General features: G+C 36.5%; 1 protein-coding gene across 1 annotated transcript in view; it reads left to right on the top strand.

The window, feature by feature from the left end:
* Positions 1–21374, top strand: part of LOC139006340 (tenascin-like) — a 39130-nt gene that overhangs the window by 14438 nt on the left and 3318 nt on the right. Inside the window, exons 4-8 of the mRNA XM_070408763.1 lie at positions 836–966; positions 1146–1285; positions 2935–3041; positions 5293–5390; positions 16578–16743. Of these exons, the coding sequence (XP_070264864.1) occupies positions 836–966; positions 1146–1285; positions 2935–3041; positions 5293–5390; positions 16578–16743 (642 nt within the window). The remainder of the gene's footprint in view (positions 1–835; positions 967–1145; positions 1286–2934; positions 3042–5292; positions 5391–16577; positions 16744–21374) is intronic.

Genomic DNA, 21374 nt, shown 5'->3' with positions numbered 1-21374 from the left:
TTCTGTTTACAAATTTTTTCGCATATATCATTATAGTATCAAGTGTCTTCTTTCTCCCAAATTATAATCCTTCCATGACTGTTTAAACTTAAATTTTCCATAAAATACTCCCAAACTGATGTCACAAGTCACATTATTTCAATAGTATTTTAACATGTTTATAATAAGCTCAGTACATATTTTATTTTTGCTTGTAATTTTTATATACTTTTCATATGTGTATTCTCTGCCTCTCTTCCTTATATTAGAAAACTCATGGGTAGCATTCTCTTTGACAATTCTTGTCTTTAAAAATAATTAGTGCTTGATTATCTAAAAATGTCAATATTGTGATATCAAGCAGTAAAATATATCAATATATAAGATAGTCTAAAACTGTCAGTTTTTTTTTTGCAAAAATAACCATTAAAAACTCTGCGGATAAAGATTTGTTTCTAGCTTCAGCCAATATTTGATACAAAGATGATTATTTTACTTTGTCTAGACTTCATATTTTTCTCTCTGTTGTCTTTTCAGCTTATGCTAATAGTTTTAGAAAGCTTTAATCTCTTCTTTCTCTTTTGAATGTAGTTTTGCTGCAGCATCAAAATTAGCTGCCTGTAATGGTATTTCAATGACTCTGAGTATTGGGACTGATTATCATATTTTATAAACTGTCATTGTGTAAACAACTATTTTAGTTAGTATATAGAGATAGTTGATTAATAAACTTTACTCTTCTTTTTTCACATTGTGCTTCCCTATCCCCCTGCCCCCCTTAAAGGGATAAATTAAAAGAAAAACCCAGTTAGAAAACATCCAAGAAGAATTTAAGTGTGTTTTGTGTATTTGGTAGGTTTGGAGGCACCATCAATTATCCATGAGGGCAAAGTTACAGACTCTTCCATAGAAATTCTCTGGAATCGAGCTGATGGGAATTTTCAGCATTATGAAATCACATGCATAAACTGTGCTGACATTTTCATGGTACGTTATAAAAGGCTCTTGGAGGAATTAAACTTGAATCTTTCATGCTGAATTCAATATTACTGCATTCTTATATTAGATAGTAGTGAAATTAAATAACCCCCGAGCTTTTTTGCTTATTTAGATTATAGAGCCCTTCTTACATGAAAACTTGCAAATGTATTGTTTTGGGTTGCTAGGTTCAGAAGGTAGTGCAAGAAGCAGCAACATTCTCTAACCTGGAGCCTGCTACAGTGTACACTTTTTCAATTCGAACAGAGAAAGAAGGTTTTAAAGACAGCACTCCTAACGTAAAAGAAATACAGACAGGTACAGCCGCGTAAACACTTTCGGTCTTATTCAATGTTCAAATATTTATTTGTGGGTTTTTTGTTTGTTTGCTTGCTTTTAAAGAAGATTTAGTAAATAGTACATTTTTCCTAGATTTTCTTTATGGCCTGGCAGTGTTTTCTCTTGTCTCTTTTTCTATTTCTTCTTATATGGATTAGCACAACCTTTTTTTGTGTATGTATTGTTAGATAATAGGGTGGCTAATTGTCTGGGTCTGGTCAAATTTTCCATTTCGGATTTAATTTCTCCATTGTTCAGTTAGGTAGACAATGAAGTACCATTTTCCATGTTAGCAACTTACTCCCAGTGGCAGATGGTAACTTATTCCATGGTTGTCATATGAAATAAAGGATGATTGGGAAGGATATAGGTAAAATGTATATTTTCACAACTAGGTGAAGTAAAATTGTCAACTAGTCTGCTGAAATAACTATTTTAGTTATTCTTGACACTGATGCTATATATAAATATTTATATATTTAGAAACTGGTCATGTCTAGTATTCTTTTACTGTAATAACAAGGAATGGAATGGAGAAGAATATCTTGACATTTTGTTCTTATACATGGAAGAATTTTATAGAGGAAAGAAAATATATATTATTTAATTTAACTTTTTTTTTCTCAGGAAAGAAGAGAAGCATTTCATATTTAGATTGCAATTAGCTTTCTTGATGGTTAATCTTGTCACTATTTGGTATTTAATTAGAATGAGTCCTAAAAATCATTAAATATTTCTGGTTGTACAAGACCAAGATATAATCTCTTGCTACATTTTAGAGGCAAGGGAAATATTAAGTACAATGCTATTGGGATGCACATCGGCTTTATTTTAAAGTTTAAAATGATTCTTGCTGGCTTTTTTCCTCTTTTGAATTTTAACTGTTCATATCTACTAAGAAGAATAAAAGAAATGTCTTGGATACCCTCAGAGTTTGAGGAATATCAAAGAAATCCTGGGAGTGTTTCAGGGCTGTTTTAAAGCAGGTGCTTAGTATGTTAGAAAATGTTATCTTATGTGTGTGCTTTAAATGATACAGCCCCAAGTGCAGTTGAATTTATGAACCATAGCAGAAACTCAAGTGCAGTAACTGTTAGCTGGCCTTCACCCAGAAGTCTTCTGGATGGGTACATTATTTCAATATCCAGTGAAAGGTTAACAAAAGAAGAAATCCTGCCTTCCACAAAAAGGTATGATAACATTGAAAGAAATTATGTCAAGTTACATGGAACACAAAATTGACATTAAATATATATGTTTCATAAACTAAATGGTTCAATATAAATTGATATTAGAAAACTTTGCAAGAAAACTTTTTGGATTATAATGTAATTAGAATAACTGATGTGTAGAGCCAAATTTATCTCTGCAAATAGATAATGATGAGTTATTTCAGGATATTGTCTTGCTTGTATGTATAATATACACTCTGATTTATATGAAATTTCTCCATGTGAGAAGATGTGGTTTCTAATTAACCATTTTTGCTTAAGCATGGCACATTGTTTCCATGAAAGGCAATAAAAACCAAACATATATAACATTATTTCTTCAGGTAGTGTGAGATAATAGCATTTTCCCAATGTTTCTGAGCTAAATGTCTTAATATGTGACTTTTTTTTTTTTTTTACTGTGTAGAACATTCACATTTGATAACCTTTCTCCAGGGACTGACTTTTCAGTTAGCGTTATAACTACCAAGGGATTAAAGAGAAGCCATCCTATTGTCCTCATGGTTAGCACTTGTGAGTTCACTTTATATTTGATTAACTTTTCATGGGTAGAAATAAGGGGAATAGTTTTGTTTAAAGCCAATATCTAACTTAAAATGAATGAATTTGGAACTAGTTTGTGACATGCTTGAGAAGGAGCACTGCATGAAATATGGAGAAAGCCTGAGTTATATTCCTGCCTCTATCACTTATTAGTTATGTGACCTTGGGCAAAACTACTATGTCCACACTTAGAAAATGAGAATAATCATCCCTGCCTTGGTATAAAATCTTGTTACTAAAATGAAATTCAAAGTTCTTAGTGAAAGTTCAAAGTGCCCTAAATCCCGGCCACTATAATTATGAAATACTTGATATTTTTCTAACATTTTGACTGTATCTATAACATTTTATGAAAGCCAAACAAAAACCTTGGACTATGATAAAAATAGATGGCACTGTGTTTTCAATTGCATTATTTGGGTTCAATTCGCCTCTTCTGACCTTATTAGCATCACTTACATCAATGAGTATATTCAGACATGTTCCAAAGAACTCTGTCATCTGTAGGTCATAGTTGCCTGAATGTGCACGGAAGTACCAGTGCCCTAGGAGAATGAGAGGAGGCTTAATTTCAGAATTTTCCATGTGGAGGAAGGGAAAGCTCTGGCAAATGCAGCAGCAGTCAAATCAATTCCAGGGAAAGAAACTAAAAAATTCGAGCACTTATATATCAACATGGTACTATGTGCTTAAGTTACCACATTGACTCTCCCAAGATTATCTAAAATGTAGGTTAAGGCTCAGAGGCATTCATAATTCATTATTTAAGGTGAGATTTAACCCAGGTCTAAGCTAACTGATATGATACCGCTGCCTCTCAAAAAAATCATCCTAAAAACACACGCACACACCAGAAATAAATGAGAAATGGCTTAACTTTTTAAAATGGTAACTCATTATTTTATATCAGTGAAACCTTCTTAGAGTTGCGTGTGTCATTATAGTTGTCGACATCATCATCACCATTGTCATCATTGTTGTTTTCATCCCATTGAATGATTGTTCGTTGTCAAGCACCTTGCAAAGAATTTTTATGATTTATATCACTTAATTTTCAATGACAACCTTTATTCTATCAATCATAATGAGGTACTTTTTTTTCAAATGAGGAAAGTGGGGATTAGAGAATTTCAGTAGCTTATACATGATGACAGGGATTTGAACCCACATTTCCCATTAAATTCTGTCCTTATAACCACTGTGTTTCAGTAGAAGAGTCACCGTGTTATTGGAAGGCCTGACTCTACCCATTCTTGGCTCTGTGACTTTGTAGAAATCATTATCCTATTTGGACCTCAAGTTCCTCATTTCTACCCTGTTTAATAATATGCTTTTAGAGGTTGTTGTTCCGGCTTTGTTCTCCCTGACAGTTTCACTTGTGTCTTTAGCGATATATAGTTTTTGTACCGCCCTGTCTTTGAAAGCCACCTCAACTCCATTTAGAAGTAGATGGGATATTAAAAAATTTACAACACGGAGCTAAAATATAATGGTAATGTGGGGTGATAAATTGATTCCAGTAGGAAGGCAATATGCACTCTAAAAAACAAAATAAAAAGAATTGTGAATCAGCAATACAGGTTTAATTTTGAGCTGAATTCTAATAAATTAAATTAGTATGTAAGTAGGGACAAAATCTCATGCAAAATTTGAATTTAGAGATGAAATTACTTGATTCCAATGAAATGTTAATATCACATTTCTTCCAATTAAGGAAAGCAATGCAACATTTCAATTTGAAATATGATTTATAAGTAGAGACATGTTACTGATTAGAAAAATAAATTTCTAGAACCTTCTCAGATAAAATGTTTAAAGGAAAAAGGAATTTGTGAACTTAAAGAAGGGGAAAAGGTGCATCTCTTACTTTATGCAGTGCCATAAAATTTTAAGTTAAAAATTCCAATTGTAATAACTGCACACTGAATTCTGCTCTGAGAAAAAATATTTTTGAAAATCCATAGTTTATATAATTTTATTGTGGAAAAAGGCTTTCTAGAAAATTATTTTTTTTTTCCTTCCACTATAAAGATGAGGAGACTGGGACTCAGGGTAAACAGCTTGCATGAGATCAGATGGTGCTAAAACTGACTAGAAAAACCTAGGTATCCTGTCCTCTCTTTCATAGTGTGATAGTCCAAGGTCATCAGTCCAGTGTAGATAAGATAATGGCAGAACCTTTAAAAATATATCATTGCTGTGTCTTATTCCATTGCCCTAGGTCCAGACCCACCATCAGACCTGCTAATTTTTGGGCAGGAAGAAAACACAATATATTTGTCTTGGAAATTCCCACAAGGAGGCTTCGAAAAGTTTCAGGTAAAGAACAGTGCTGCTGTCATAAAATTTGATGTTTATTGAGGTCTTTATTTTACTCCTTCTTTTTGTCCTTTGTTTTACATTAATGGTTTTAGATATTATAGTAGCATTCCTTTAATGCAGTGGTCCTCAACCTTCTGGCCTTTTAAATACAGTTCCTCATGTTGTGATCCAACCATAAAATTATTTTCATTGCTACTTCATAACTGTAATGTTGCTACTGTTTATGAATTGTAATGTAAATATCTGATATGCAGGATGGTCTTAGGCGACCCCTGTGAAAGGGTTGTTGGACTGCCAAAGGGGTCGCGACCCATAGGTTGAGAACCGCTGCTTTAATGTAAAATTCTTCTCCAAAGCAATGCTTCTATGTACTGCTTTAAAAGTACAAAGTTTTCATGGGAGGCATTCAACTTTAAGTAAAAGCTGATACTTGACTTTAAATGAGCTTGGAATTTCAATGGAGCTAGGCCTGCACATACATAGTACAAAAGTAAATAAAGGAATGACGACACTGGAGGATAATGCTTCTGTTGCAGCACTGGCCAAAATAACAATTCTAGGAGTTAAAGCTGGGTGATATGCCACAGGTTCCCTTTCAGGGGATATATGGATATAAAGAAGAAACCATGTTGAGATTGATAGGAGGGGCAGAGACCCAGAATGGTTTGGTCTCACATCCATGTGGGATGGTTAAAAAACCCAGAGGAATATCCTGGCTTCATAGGTCCTCTCTGAGGAGCAAGGGCTTCCAGCCCCACACCAGGATCCCCATCTCAGGGTTGCAGTGCTGAGAAGTACTCCAAACTTCTGGCTGTGAAAACCAGCGGGGATTGTGGCTGAGTGAGATGGAAGGCTCCTGGAGTCCTAGGTGTTCCTCTTAAAGGGCCCACATGGACTTACTTAGACTCATTCCTCTGACCTCCAGCACTGGGGCATCAGGGACATAAGGGGAGGAACTGAGTTGACTGTCTTTAAAATGAGGGCTTGTGGGGGAAGCTTTCTCCCAGAGACCATTGTTCCTAACTCCCCCTTCCCCGCCCCAGGGCCAAGAGACAAGTTCTATATCTGATCTGAGTCTCCATCAACCTGGCTCACACTATTCACCCCACCTGGGGATTCCCTGAGACCCTGCTCTACACAACTTACAGGCCCACTGGAGCTGTTTCCAGTGGCTTTTCTATACAAATGGCCAGTCTTGGTTAATGCTGTAGACTTTCCTAAAATATCTCAAAGGTTTACAAACCCCAAACAAGCAGCATCTGGCCTCAGTGTGCCTCATATCTCTTGCTAAATAGCCCCATGCCTGGCAGTAGTGGCAGCCAACATTCGTTTGTAGCTTGGCCTCTCCCATCACCTCCAAGCCCAGCACAAGTAGCATCCATCTGCAGATCACTTTGTAGCTCATGCTTGGTAGCCCTAAGCAGGGCATCGGTTACAGCTGATCCTTGCTTACACCTTCTGTGAGGCACCAGAGCCAGCATATCCAGTGAATGGCTTCAGACCATGCTGAAATATAACCACCTCCACAAATGACATAATCAAGGGGTGAACTCAGTGGACACTTGAACCCCACTGAGACAAGTCCTGTTCTGTGGGGTTGGCCTCTGTGCAGAAGATCCTCTGCTGTAGTCACTGGCAGTCCTTACAGCCGATCGGCTTGGGGGTAAAACACCCCCCATTGACAGCAAACAAGGCTCAACTACAATAAAAAGATGTGCACGGGTCATAGGGTAGGAAAGGAGAGTGCACCTGGAGTCCCCAGTTTAAGTGACCTGAGAGACTGTGCCACTATAAAGCTACTCTACCAAATCTGGGAGACATAGCAGCTCTACCTAATACATAGAAACAAACACAGGGAGTTGGCCAAAATGAGGAGACAAAGAGACATGTCCCAAATGAGAGAACAGAACAAAACTACAAAGAACCAAACAAAATGGAAACAAGCAATCTACAGATGCAGAGTTCAAAACACTGGTTATAAGAATGCTCAATGCCCTTAAGAGTAGACGAATTTTGGGAAAACTTCAACAAAGAGATAGTAAACATTAAAATAAAGTTAGAAACATAAAAAAGAACCAGTCAGAAATGAAGCATGCACTAACTGAAATGAAGAATACATTACAGGGAATCAACTGTGGAGTAGATGAAGCAGAGGATCAAGCTGGCAATTTGGAAGAATTTAAAAAAAAAATAAGGATAGTTTAAGGAGCCTGAGGACAACTTCAAGCATACTAACATTTGCATCATGGGGATGCCAGAAGGAGAAGAGAGAGAGAGCAAGGAATTGAAAACCTATTTGAAAAAATAAAGATTGTGAACTTCCCTAAGCTAGTGAAGGAAATAGATACACAAGTCCAGGAAGAGAGTCCCAAACAAGATGAACCCAAAGAGGCCCACACCAAGTCACATGATAATTAAAATGCCAATGGTCAAATACAAAGAGAGAATCTTAAAAGCTTCAAGAGAAAGCAGTTAATTACCTACAAGGGAGCTCCCATAAGACTATCAGCTGATATCTCAACAGAAATTTTGCAGGCCAGAAGAGATTGGCAAAAAATATTCAAAGTGATGAAAAGCAAGGACCTCTAATCAAGACTACTCAGCAAAGCTAGAATTGGAGGACAGATAAAGAGCTTTCCAGACAAGAAAAAGGAACTAAACACCATCAAACACAGTATTACAAGACATATTAAAAAGTCTTATTAAGGAAAAAGAAGAGGAAGAAGAAAGAAGGAGGAAGAGGAGGAGGGGGGGCAGGAGAAAAAGAAGAGGAAGAAGAAAAGTAAAAAAGTGAATAGAAATGCTTATTCATTTATTTTGTTTTTTAGAATCTGCATTTAAGTGAAATCATATGGCAGTCGGACATCCCTCTCACAATCTGGGACTGCTGGCTTCCAACTGCTTCTGCCTGATCACCCCCTAACCACTCCCCTGCCGGCCTGATCAATGCCTAACTGCTTCCCTGCCAGCTTGATTGCCCCCAACTGCCCTCCCCTGTGGGCCCGGTCACCCCTAAGTGCCCTCCTCTGAGGGTCTGGTCCCCCCAACTGCCCTCCCCTGTGGGCCCAGTCACCCCTAACTGCCCTCCCCTGCAGGCCCGGTCACCCTTAACTGCCCTCCCCTGCTGGCCCGATTGCCCCCAACTGCCCTCCCCTGTGAGCCTGGTCACCCCTAACTGCCCTCCCCTGCAGGCCTGGTCACCCCCAACTGCCCTCCCCTGATGGCCTGGTCGCTCCTAATTGCCTCCCCTGGTGGCTACCTTGTGGCGGCCATCTTATGACCACATGGGGGCAGCCATCTTGTGCAAGGTTGTGACAGTCAATTTTCATATTACCTCTTTATTATATAGGATGGTGTCAGATGGGTACTAAATTTATCAGGGCAATCACTTCATAGGTTATATAAATGTCTAATCACTGGGTGCACATCTGAAGCTAATATAATATTGTACATTAACTATAAATACAATTTTTTAAAAAAGCATTAGCATGTGTATTACTCACTAGTTAAGTTTAAAATATTTAAAATAATATATAAAATATTAGTTATTAAATAACCAGAGACCTGGTGCATGGATTCATGCACCAGTGGGGTACCTTAGCCTGGCCTGTGGGAATCGGCCTGAAACCAGCCCAGTTCACAGATTTGTCCTGAGCATGTGTGGCCCATCTCAACCAGTCCTGATCGGCCAGACCCCAGCAGCAAGCTAACCTACCAGTCGGAGCGTCTGCCCACTGGTGGTTAGTGCGCATCATAGCGACTGGTCAAATGATCTAATGAATGGTTGGACACTTAGCATATTAGGCTTTTATTATATAGGACTAGAGGTACAGTGCACAAAATTCATGCATGGGGGCATCCCTCAGCCCGGCCTGCACCCTCTTGCAGTCCGGAACCCCTCGCTCCTTATTGCCTGCCTGCTCGCTCCTTAGCACTGCCGTGGAGGCAGGAGAGGCTCCCATGACTGCCACTGTGCTCGCCAGCCCTGAGTCTGGCTTCTGGCTGAGCGGCACTCCCCCTGTGGGAGCGCACTGACCAGCAAGGGGCAGCTCCTGTGTTGAGCGACTGCCCCTGATGATCAGTGTGCATCAGAGCAACTGGTCATTCTGGTTGTTCCACTGTAATGATCGCTTCGGCTTTTATTATATAGATAGTTTATATATAGAGAGATACTATTATAGATCTAACTGTAAGGCTTATATAAAGTATAAAGCTTTCTGTGGCTCTCTACTGTCTGCTTAATATTATATATATTGCTTATTGTGATCTTTGGTTCCAATGAGTGACTCCAACAGCCTTTCTAATCTTCTACTTTCCATATATCTCATATTTTCACTGAATTGTATTGCCCACCATTATTCTTATACTTTATGTTTTCCTGACTGTATTCTTTGGTTATATTGCTCTTTTCAACCAAATTATATTCTTTTCTATGTTTTTCTTTGGCAATTCTTCAAGACCCTACTCAGATATCATCCCCTATATAAAAGTTCCCTTTAATATCATTTATGAGTCTTCCTTACTAGAAATTTTAGTGTTATCCTTTGACTGCTCTCTTTCTTTCATGTCTATATGTACTTGTTCACGGGATTGTAGTGATTCTAACTTAGAATTATTATAAAAATATTTCTCTTCCTTTCCATTTCCATTTTATATGCCTCAGCTGAGGCCCTTACCATTGTTGTTGGCTCCCTCTTACCCTCAGGATCAAGCCAACTTTCAGAACAATTCTAAATCTGTTGAACCATAATCTCATTGCCTTTTCCTACACTTACCTTAAATTCTGACTCATATTGTAAATGCATTAGACATCTTACTCTTTCTTTGATAGTCACACCTGCTTGAGATATATCTGTGCAGTTGTTTTTCCTCCCTTAAATGATCACTTATATATTCTTCACTCTCACCAGTTTTTGAAGGGGGAGGGTGGTGGCTTCCCAACCTATTTCTAAAAATAGTTACTTACCTTCTTCTCTGACTCACACAACTTTATTTTTTATCTCTCTATCCCTCTCCCTTCCTCTCTGTAAAAAATCAATAAAATATATTTTTAAAAAAAGACTGGAAGAGGTAAGATCAAGTTCCCAAACCTTCTAAAACAAAAGGGAGGAGGGTACTATGCATTAAGGTATGGTTGATTAACCAAGGCAAATTTCCAGAGGAACTGTTTTGAATAAAATCTTAAGTCACCATGCATTGTCAGTTCCACTACTGAAATAGAAATTCCACTTGGCTCTTAAAGGGTGGAAAACCAAATTATTTAAAAGTTCCCTACCAATGTGAAATGATGGAATCTGTGTGGCATGCAAGGTCATTAAAGTCTATGTCATAGAGAACATAAGAACACAAGTATCATCTTTCTTATGAGATTAGAATATCAACTTCAGTTTTGTGGGTTTTTTTTTTCAGAAGAATTAATCTCTGAGTGATATTCTTATACAAAATATTCTGGTAATAAATTTTATATTAGGGTTTTCTTTAAACAATAGAAATCCTTATTTTGTTTTGCCCAGCATCTGAGAGTTCAAAAGATAAGGAATATTTATTAGTCTGTACAAACTGTGAAATTCATTTAAACACTGAATATTTGTTCTAGCTAGTAATCCTCTGAAAGTATTGACTTGCTTTTTCATAAGTACTGTGAGTGCAAAAATATTTATATCTTTAAATAGAATCTCAGAACTGTAATGGAACTGAAGGTCTAATCTATTCCAAGCATAAAAATAAATATTAGATTGCATATTTAAGACCTAAGAGAATTCGTTGTGAACTTAGGAAAAAATCAATAGTTGACATAGAACATTTATGAAAGTTTGCCATTTCCTTTCGTACACATTTTAACTGTTTTTTAATGAACTCAGTGATGTAACACCAGCACTATCCAGGAGAAATATAATGTGAGCCACAAATGAATAATATGTGTAATTTAAAATTTTCTAATAGAAACAGTAAAAACGTAAAAAGAATAAAGGGAAATGAATTTTAGTAATATATGTTATTTACCCCAACATATTCAAAATACTAACATGTAAACAATATATAAATTATTAATGATATATTTTACATTATTTTCTATTAACTCTTCAAAATTGAGTGTCCATTTTATACTTTAAAACATCTCAGTCTGTTCTGACTAGACACATTTGAAGTACTTAACAGCCACATTGACAAGGGGCTCTGATAGTGGACTACGCAGCTACAGAGTGACTGTTGTCATCTGGATTTAATGATAAGGTTGAAGATGGCAAAAATTGGCCCATCTATGCCCAGCTCAAATCCTACTTCTTTTTTGAAACCTTATCTGATCCCATTATCAGAGAGTAATATTTCCTTGCACAGAGCTTTTATGAAACTTCAGTTTAACCTTTTCTGTGTTACTTTTGTCAAGCTATCTTGTATTGCTATTGTAGATGTACATGTGCTAACATCACCATTTCCTTAGGGGTAGAGTTCCAAAGTTACTGTATACTTGTCCATAATTTCTATCTGCCAGACCTCATGTGCTAGCCTTCTAATATGATGCAACTTTGATATATATGCCTGTGTCCAGTTATCCTGTGATCTTACAAGGTGTGGTAGGCAGTGTGCTGGAACAGAAGGATCAAAGCCCTGGAATTTCTTGCTTTGAATCCCAACTTCACCTCAACTGTGAGACCTTGGGCAAGTTTTTATATTCTTTGGTCCTATTTTTTCTGTCAGTGAAGATTATTATTATTCTATAGAATTGTTGTGGGAATTAAATGAGATAATGTATTTGTCATATAAATTTTGTGAGGGAAGACCTTTTGCCCACTCATCACCTTTTGGTTCCATTACTGAGATCAGTATCTGATATATAGCAAGAGTCAATAAATATTTTGATGAGTGAATGATTGAATTATTACTTTTCCTTTTTTTTTAAGGAAAAAGAAGCTCACTTTTTTAAAAGGTTAACTATGTAAGCACTTATCATTTTAAATATGTTTTTATTGATTTTTTAGAGAGAGGGGGAGAGGGAAAGAGAGATAGAAACAATGATGAGAAGAAACATTATCCATCTGCTGCCTCCTGCATGCCCCCTACTGGGTTGCAGAACCCAGACATGTGCCCTGACTGGAATCAAATCAGTGACCTCTTGGTTCATGGTTTGACAATCAACCATTGAGCCACATTGGCCAGCCAAAGAAGCTCACTTTTAATGTGAATTTCTCTTTATCCTTTCCCTTGCCACACAGCAATCATCATTCTCTTTGTTTTTAAGCAAAATAAAATGTATCATTTTGTGCTTCAAAGACTCCTTACCATTGCTTACAAGGCTGTCCTATGTGACCCCAGCCCTGCTCTTTCCAGTATCTCTCATCCCAGGAAAGGATAGGTTCCTGCAATCACTTTCTTGGTTATTTTTTGATTTTTCCTATTCACTCATCCCTCAGTTCATCAGCTAGTTAGTTCTGCCACTTCCACCTCTAAAACCCTTAATGTGTGCGCTTTCCTCCATCCCCATTGCACCACTCTTGTCCTAGGCACTATCATTTCTTACTGAGGCCAGCTGCCGACATGACAGATAATAGCCTCTCGCCTCCTAACTGGTCTGTTTCCAGTCTTGAGTACCTTACAATCCACTTTCCACATCACAGCCAGAGAGAACTATTAAAAACTATGTCTCTCGTTTGTTCAACACCCTCCACAGATTTCCATTGCTCTTCAAAAATCTAAACTCCTTGCAATGGTCTCCAACACTTCATTTGATTGGACCTTCATCTACATATCCTGTCTACTTAGTTATTATGTTGAGACCATATTTGGCTTTTTCTGTTTCTCAAGCACATCCCCATTATAAGATTTTTGTGCTTAACATTCATTATGCATGGATATCTTGCCTCCAGTTTTGGTTTATTTTTTTCCTATCATTGAGTTTATAGCTCAAATACCATCTCCTCATATTCTCCTCTGATTACCAACTCTAAATAAAACTGCTCTTTCTATTCACGCATTGTGTGGATGATTTATCTCATTCATTTATTTATTGAGTTGCTTATTGTTAGGTGCCGCCACTAGAAATGTAATTTCCTATAATCAGAAACCCTTTTTGTCTTATCTATGTATATAAAAGCCAAGTGACCAGAACAACTGGAAAGACCGAATGACTGGAATGACTGGTTGCTATGACGCACACTGCAGAGGGCCAACTGGCCCAATGGGGGTGGGGCAGGCCTCCCTTGGCCCCTCCTCCTAGCTGGCCCAACCCCCGATCGACCCCCCCCCCCCAACCCTGGTCAGGAGCAGGGCTGGCCAGTCAACCTCCCATGGCCCTCCCAACCCCCCACCCCTAGCCACCAGCTGGACCCCACCCATGCACAAATTCATGCACCGGGCCTCTAGTTTACTATAATATCTAGTATGTAGAATAATGCTTGCCCTAAAATAGGTGCTCTATAAATATTTGATGGATAAATACAACTTTACATATCAGTGTTCCCATATATGACTGGGGTGATGATGGAAGAAGACGTCAATGCTGAATGTAATTATCAGGAAAAGATGGAACTTGAACTTTCAGTAATGGGTAGGATTCAGATGCATGGAAAAGAGGAGAGGATTTTCTACATTAGCAAGTTCACAAAGTCAGGAGTGAGCATTCTATCTGTTGTTTGTAAATGTAATTCAATGATAGGGGCATCTTGAATAATAAATCATTCATGAAAAATTCTATCCTTTTAGAATGATTCAAACCATTCCTATATTCAGTGTTGGTATTCTCTAGTGAAAAATCTGCCTTTTAAATTTTAATTGTAAAAGATCCACATTTTTTACCCTTGTCTTTCTGTTTTGATTCACATTATTTCAAAGCAAATGCCCAAAGAAATGATCTTTCCATGGGGTTAACCAAGCCCATAAAATTATTTGTTGCTGGATAAAATATATAGCCATAGAATTATTTTTTACTATATGAATGAACACATTTCTTTCAGAGACTGTAAATTATTATCTGTTATTAAGTGAAACTTAAGAGATCATGTTAATCTTTAGGATTCAGATTATTTTTATTAAATATATTATATTACTAATGGTTATCCTAGTCTTACGCAACCAATGAGATTATTTGTTAAATTTTAATGAATTAAGCAACAGTATCCTGGTTGCTTAGCAAAGTGTACTTGCATAATTGGGATCATTTTCCTCATCATTTAAAATTAATCATCCCAGGTCTTCAAACTATGCTTTGAAAGTAAACATAAAGCATGAATTCAGTTTTCTTCTGTTGGTTTCTATTAGGCATGTGTAGTCCACATACAATGGGAACAAACCTCTATTTTTCAAATTGCACTTTTAAAAATTTACATATTTTCATCATTAGGTCACTACAGACAATTTCTTTTCCTTCTACCCCTTTCATTTGTACCTTAATATGCCACTTACTATGTTTGAATTTAGTACTTTATTCAGGAAATATTCTTCTATTATTACATGGTACTTTCTCCTATCATTCTTTTCCAAACCAGAAGTACTCAGCATTCTATTCACTCCTTCTATCTTTTCATATGCCAGACAAGCAAGGTAATTGTCAGTGACACCTTATAAGTCAATAAGCAATGATATGCTTCTAGACCTAATGATTATCTTCCTCCAGTAACAAAACACTCTTCCCACAAAACAGCAATAAACATGTCTGCTTAGAAAATTTGTTTCACTACTACCACATAACAATGTTCTTAAAAGTATAATAAAGTTGAAATAATATATGAAATTAATGTGATTACTTTCACTTAGAATTATCTTTCTGTTTTACAAACTTGAGGTAAGGAGTGAAAAAGAGTAAATATCATTTAATGAATTAAAAAAACTCCAAGGTATTGGAATGATCAGATTACTCCACTGAAAATTTCTAAAGGCAATGCCAATTCTCAAAGCTTTAATGAATAATTGATTGGCTCAGGTTATGATAAAAGATGGGCAGGTATGGAATGTGACATTTATGATTCATTCATGTAACAAAAAATTGAAGCACCTTCTTCATTCTGGGTGTCTAATTTTGTTCTCTCTCTTGCTGGTTTTGTCTACCCCCCCAACACTGACTGACTGCCAATGACATCAGTTTAATGGTCCTGCAAACTGGCTCTCTCCCTGGCACATGCATGAGTTCTCCTAGGCCCCTGGGGGTTACCTCCACTGCCCACTTCTTTGACATGACAGACCAGCTCTGGCTCAATCATTTTTAACTTTTTTCAGCTCCTCCCTGTGGCATATGTCCTGCTGCTTTCTGCTGTGAGGGTCTGTTTACACGGAGGCCAGCCTTCTTGGGTGAGGTTCTGGAAAGATAGTTCAAGCCTGACCACTCTTTGTGGTCTCTACTTCACCCATGGAGGCTCTGGCATCTTTGTCAGGGCACAGGTGGCTGTACAAATTGCGCCACGACTCTTTTTCTTTTGTTTTCTTTTCTTTTCTTTTGTTTTCTTTTCTTTTCTTTTGTTTTCTTTTCTTTTCTTCTTTTCTTTTTTCTTTCTTTCCTTTTTTCCCTTCCCTTCCCTTCCCTTCCCTTCTTTTCTTTGTTCTCTTTTTCCAATTTCCTTTTTCTGTGATCAACCAGACATATGAACAAAACGTCTGCTGCCTAAGTACATGACCTACTGGGAGGTGCTGCTTTCTCCAGCAGGCACCCTCAGGTGATGGTGGTGATACACGTGGCGCCCTCCTCATTTAGCTGGAGTGTGGGGTGTGGGCAAAAGCCCTACTTCTTACCTCTTGGGCAGCCAGGACAATGTCTTGGCATTCTCCCCTCGGCCAGAAAGTCAGACTTCAGTAGGTCCTGCTTTCTCCTCCTGTCTTCTGCTTGCATGGAATTCGGAGTTGGTTATAAAACTTTACATAATATTTTTTTGCTCTCAGGCAACCAAAAGGGAAAGTCCCAATCATTATGTACATATACACATATAAGTCAGAGCATATGTAAATGAAAATGTAAAAGTTTGAGACTCTTGGTCTTTTAGTGAATTCCTTCTAATTCAGTCCTCTATGCTTAATGCTACGGGAAGTTGACTGCTATTTAGTCTCAACTAGATGCAGATTACTTATTGGTAAACATGGGAAGGATCACAGCCCCGAGCTTGCAGTAGTAGTTTATGTGAATGTGACTAGTACAAAGTTGGTGCTAAGTAAATACTTCTTAAACCATGAAAAACATCAATTTATCTCTCCTTCTTCTAGGTATCTTATTGTATGACATCTAGAAAGGAAAAGCTATTTAAAGTATTTGTTGATGGAAACAAAGTCCAAGTAAAGAATTTGACTCCAGGTGTGGACTACATGTTTCACGTGAAGACAGTTAGAGGCAAAGACTACAGTGTATCCATGATGAAAAAAGTGACTACAAGTAAGGGTATATCATAAATGAAATCTTTGTTTTATAGTTAAAAAAATTGAAAGTATTTTGGCTCAGCATAAATAAAGCTATTTTAAAACACAAAGCCTGATAATAAAGGAATAATAAAAGCCTAATGATAAAAAATGTTAAGAGAACTCTCAAAAATATATGAATTAAAATTTTCTTTATATGTTTAAATGTATTGGGAACTACATAGAGTTTTTTAAAAATCTGAAGTCAACATGTATATGTCATGCATGTCACATATATGGAACACATGTGTGCATATGTATATACACACACATAATAATATAAGCACAATTTATTTTCATCTGAGGTTGAGTTTTGATAAACAGAGAACTCTATCTTCTTTTCCCCAGAGTTTGTAAATCTATTGTAAATCTGTCTCATAATGTTTTAGAGTTGGGAGAAGTTATAGTATTTGTTATACTATAGTATAACTATAACAATTCTTGTAAAAGATTGTGAGGCCTGTAGGATCCTCTCCCATTGGAGACCAATATTGCAAGAAACAACATGACTTCCATTGATGAGTGGATTGAAGTGAAGTGATATAGGACTATTAAAAAAAAAACTGATATAACCAGATCATATTTGAAAATGCCCTCACTTCTGGTCCTCATTGCTTCTCTAACTTATTTGTTCTGTCTCATCTTCATTTAACACTAGCTAACTACTATGTGGTAGCTAAAAAATGAGCAATCAGGAGACACAAGACTACAAGAATGACTATGGGAAGTGATTTATGATTGGTTGAGGAAACTAGTTGGGAACAAGGGAGGATGTTAATATGGCACTTCAATAAAAACATATATTTATATATATAATGTTCTGTTTCTCTATTTGCATAGCTGAACATGTAGGACATTATACTAGTACATGAATAAACTTAAGGATTATTACATAAGTGTTTAAATTATATTATTCATGTTTGCTATATCATTATATATATGTAGTTTTATTTACATGTAATTTCCCTTTTCAATAGAACCATCTAAGATATGTGGCTTAATATTAAAAGCTGTGAATACTTCTTCTGCAAATTTAATGTGGAATCCAACAGAAACCAACTTCACTCATTACAAGATTTATATATCAAACATAACATTTGCAAAAGAATATTTCATTTGGGGAAGAATGACTGAGTACACAGTTACAGATCTGACTGCTGGTGGGATATATAACATCACAGTACACAGAGTAAGAGGCAATGTTGAAGGATCTGGAACATTTATCAGCGTTGTTGCAGGTATACAAATTCTTTTTGGTGTTTTTAAAGTTCACATTTATATTGCATATTGTATTGTTCAAGATAAAATGTCAATGTATTTTTTAAAATTTGAAAACATAGAGTCCATAGAATATTTAAGAGGGTAAAAATACTCATTTTGCTGGAATATTCTGAGGATTTTTGAGATAATAAATGTAAAATGTAAATTGAATAAAACAATATTTGGTATATAGTCAGTACTCAATAAATGCAGCCAATATTATACTTAGTTTCACATTAAATTAAAGGTACAGCTAGTTAAATTTGATGCTGATTTGGGGATCACCCATTCTCCTAAAAACTTTGTCTTTGATGTCCTACTATGTGCTTTACACATAGAAAAAACCCCATAGTCTTAGGATATGCAGAGAGTAGTAAAGAATAGAAGCAAGAAAACACATAATATAAATCAAATTAATAGGTGAAGTAATGGGAGTATGTTCAAACAATGTGGTTGCACAGAAAAAGGAAAGGCTAGCCCCATAGCATGGGTAAGAGAAAGTTCTTTGAGCCTGATAGTATCTTCAAAAGGACAAGGAATTTTTAAAATATATATTTTTATTTATTTCAGAGAGGAAGGGAAGAGGAGAGAGGGATAGAAATATCAATGATGAGAATCATTGATCAGCTGCCTCCTGCACGGCCCCCACCGAGAATTGAGCCTGCAACCCAGGCATGTACCGTAACTGGGAATTGAACCCTCAATCTTTTGGTGTATGGAGCAATGACCAACCAACAGAATAACACTGGCCAGGGCCTTCTTTTCCACTTTAAAGGGTCTGTGTGCTTAGATTGGGCCTACCTTGGTAATCGAGTTTCATCTCCATTTTAAGGTTCACAATCTTAATTAAGCTTGAGCTCTGAAGCTATTTCTCCTGTGACTAAATCCTACTCTACCATTCACTTGTTAGCTTTGAGGCCTTGGAGAAGTTATCTAAATTCTTTGTTTCCCAATTTTCTCATTTAAAAATGGCAATGATAATTGTATCTACTTGTGAATTGTTATAACTGCTACATAAAACAATGTGTGAAAGTGCTTAGCACAGTGCATAGTATATAATAAACTTGGTAAGAGTTCTTATTTTTTGTATCCAATGCATGAGTATCCCATGGATCATAGTATATATTATGCCCAACAAATAATTTAATCATGGAAAGGCTCACTAGTAAATGTGATAGCTTATCAGTACAGTTTTGGTACATGGGAAGTGATAAAAACAATAATGCAATGAAACTTTGTAGAGTCTTCATGTTTTATTTTTAAAAAGCTGTGCATTGTAGGGTTTTTTTTTCTTCTTGGTACTGTTTTGATAGATTTGTGCAACTGTTTTGTGAATATTCTGGGATATTTTGGCCTCACTTTGTATGTATTCCTTTAGGAGTCAGAATAGACTGAGGAGCTCTGGGTGTGCTGTTTTCTTCCATTTCAGATCTAGTTTTACTTTCTTTCTCAAAGGTTAATATACAACAGTTTGTATCAGAATTTTGTTTTTGAGGTTATCCCAACTCTTTTGAGCTGTTTCCCTTATAGATACCGATCATGGGATATTTCTATTTTTTTTTTTTTCTCAGCTTCTCAAAATGCAGCTTAGGTAAATTTACTGAAATGCCAAGGGGAAAGTTGGGAGATGCTTTAGAGTGCACTAATATGCAGTGATTAGCAACATGTGACTACTGAGCCTTGACATTCGGCTAGTCCAAATTCAGATGCGCTGTAAGTGTTTAAGACACATTGGATTTCAAAGACAGTTTGAAAAAAATTAACAATCTTATGAATAGTTTTATATTGATTACATGTAAAATGATATTTTTGATATATTGGTTTAAATAACATATTGTTAAAATTAATTTTACATGTTTCTCCTTTTTTAGTGTGGCTGACATTTATATATTTTTAAAAAATTTTATTTATTTTTAGAGAGAGAGGAAGAGAGAGAGAGAAACATTGATGTGAGAGTGAAACACCAATGGGCTACCTCCTGCATGCCCCCTGCTGGGGGTTGAGCCTGCAACCAAGGCATTTCCTGACCAGGAATATAACCTGAAACCTTTGGTGCATGGGATGACACCCAACCAACTGAGCCACACAGGCCAGGGCTCATGTTATATTTTTATTGGAAGTTACTGCTTTAGAAATCATAAGAGATATATTTAAGCACATTTAAGGCTCTGAGATATCCTGCAATAAAGAAAACTAACAGAAAATGGAAATTATTTGACAAAGTGTTTTGATCACAGGACATCTATTAAGTTCTAAGGACTTAGGGTTCTGAAGATTAACTTTTGGCAGACTATGGTCTAAAACAATATCCAATTAAAGCCTAGAATTCCTTTTGCTAGCCCGGATTAAATTGAACATATTGTGATTTTTTTTTTGTTGTTTTCTTAAAACTCCAAACATATCCACCTCTAGTTTTTATTGTTTAGTAACAATTAGGTTAAGAGTAGTATTTTTGTTTCATATTTTCCTACCCTTTGAGGGATTAAATTCCATTGAGTGCAAGTCATGTATTTATTATGGGGTCTACTTTCAATTAATTGAATCTTTCAGCTCATACGCAAAGAGCTGCACTCTTCCATATGACTTGGCAATGCTCTACCTCCTCTACCTTTTATGAGGGCAGGCCTCGCTCCTCTGCTCAGACTTAACAAGATCCCACTAACTAGCATCTCACTGCTATTTTTAACCTTTCTCCAAATCATACCATTCCAGAGTAATGGTTTAAAATTAAATAACAAAAACAAAACAAAAAAAACCCTCCACCAAATCAGATTGCTTTCCTGCTTAAAATTTTTAAATGAATTTTCATTGTATTTAGGGGGTAAAAAATCTAAAATCTTTTTTATGGCCTGCATGTTCTTCAGACTGTTTCTCTTTCATATGTGATCCCAGAAACGCAGGCTGCCTTTTCTCACTTACTCTAAATTCTGTCCATTTCCCAGGCTTCTAACTACTCTGCTTTGAAAGGACTTTACCAAATTGTCTTGACGTTTTCAGACCTTCCCTCCTGATCAGATTGGCAAATGTCCAGACAAATATATTCTTCCTCCTCTTGGTGAGACAGGCTTCATGCTTAGCCAAGAGTTCTTCAGTGTGTAATCTTAAACCTCAGCCTAGGAAACTACATCCTATCTCACCACTATCTCAGTAAGCAGACCTTCACTTCTCTGATCTTCCTTTTTCTTCCAAAACACCAAAACACCAAATCAGATTGCTGAGGTATTTTTCTAGATTCTTCCCTAAGACTTCATGGATATTAGCTATTTTCCGGCACCCTTGAAGCAATAGTATGGCCCTCATATAAATCAGTACGTGTTGGTAGTAGTTAATTGGACTTTTGTCATGTTG

The sequence above is a fragment of the Myotis yumanensis genome, unplaced genomic scaffold (genome assembly GCF_028538775.1).
Source record: "Myotis yumanensis isolate MYYU_CA2020_CCGP unplaced genomic scaffold, mMyoYum1.0.hap1 SCAF_3, whole genome shotgun sequence".
Classification (NCBI taxonomy): Eukaryota; Metazoa; Chordata; class Mammalia; order Chiroptera; family Vespertilionidae; genus Myotis; species Myotis yumanensis.
This window is presented reverse-complemented; position numbering and strand designations above follow the sequence as displayed.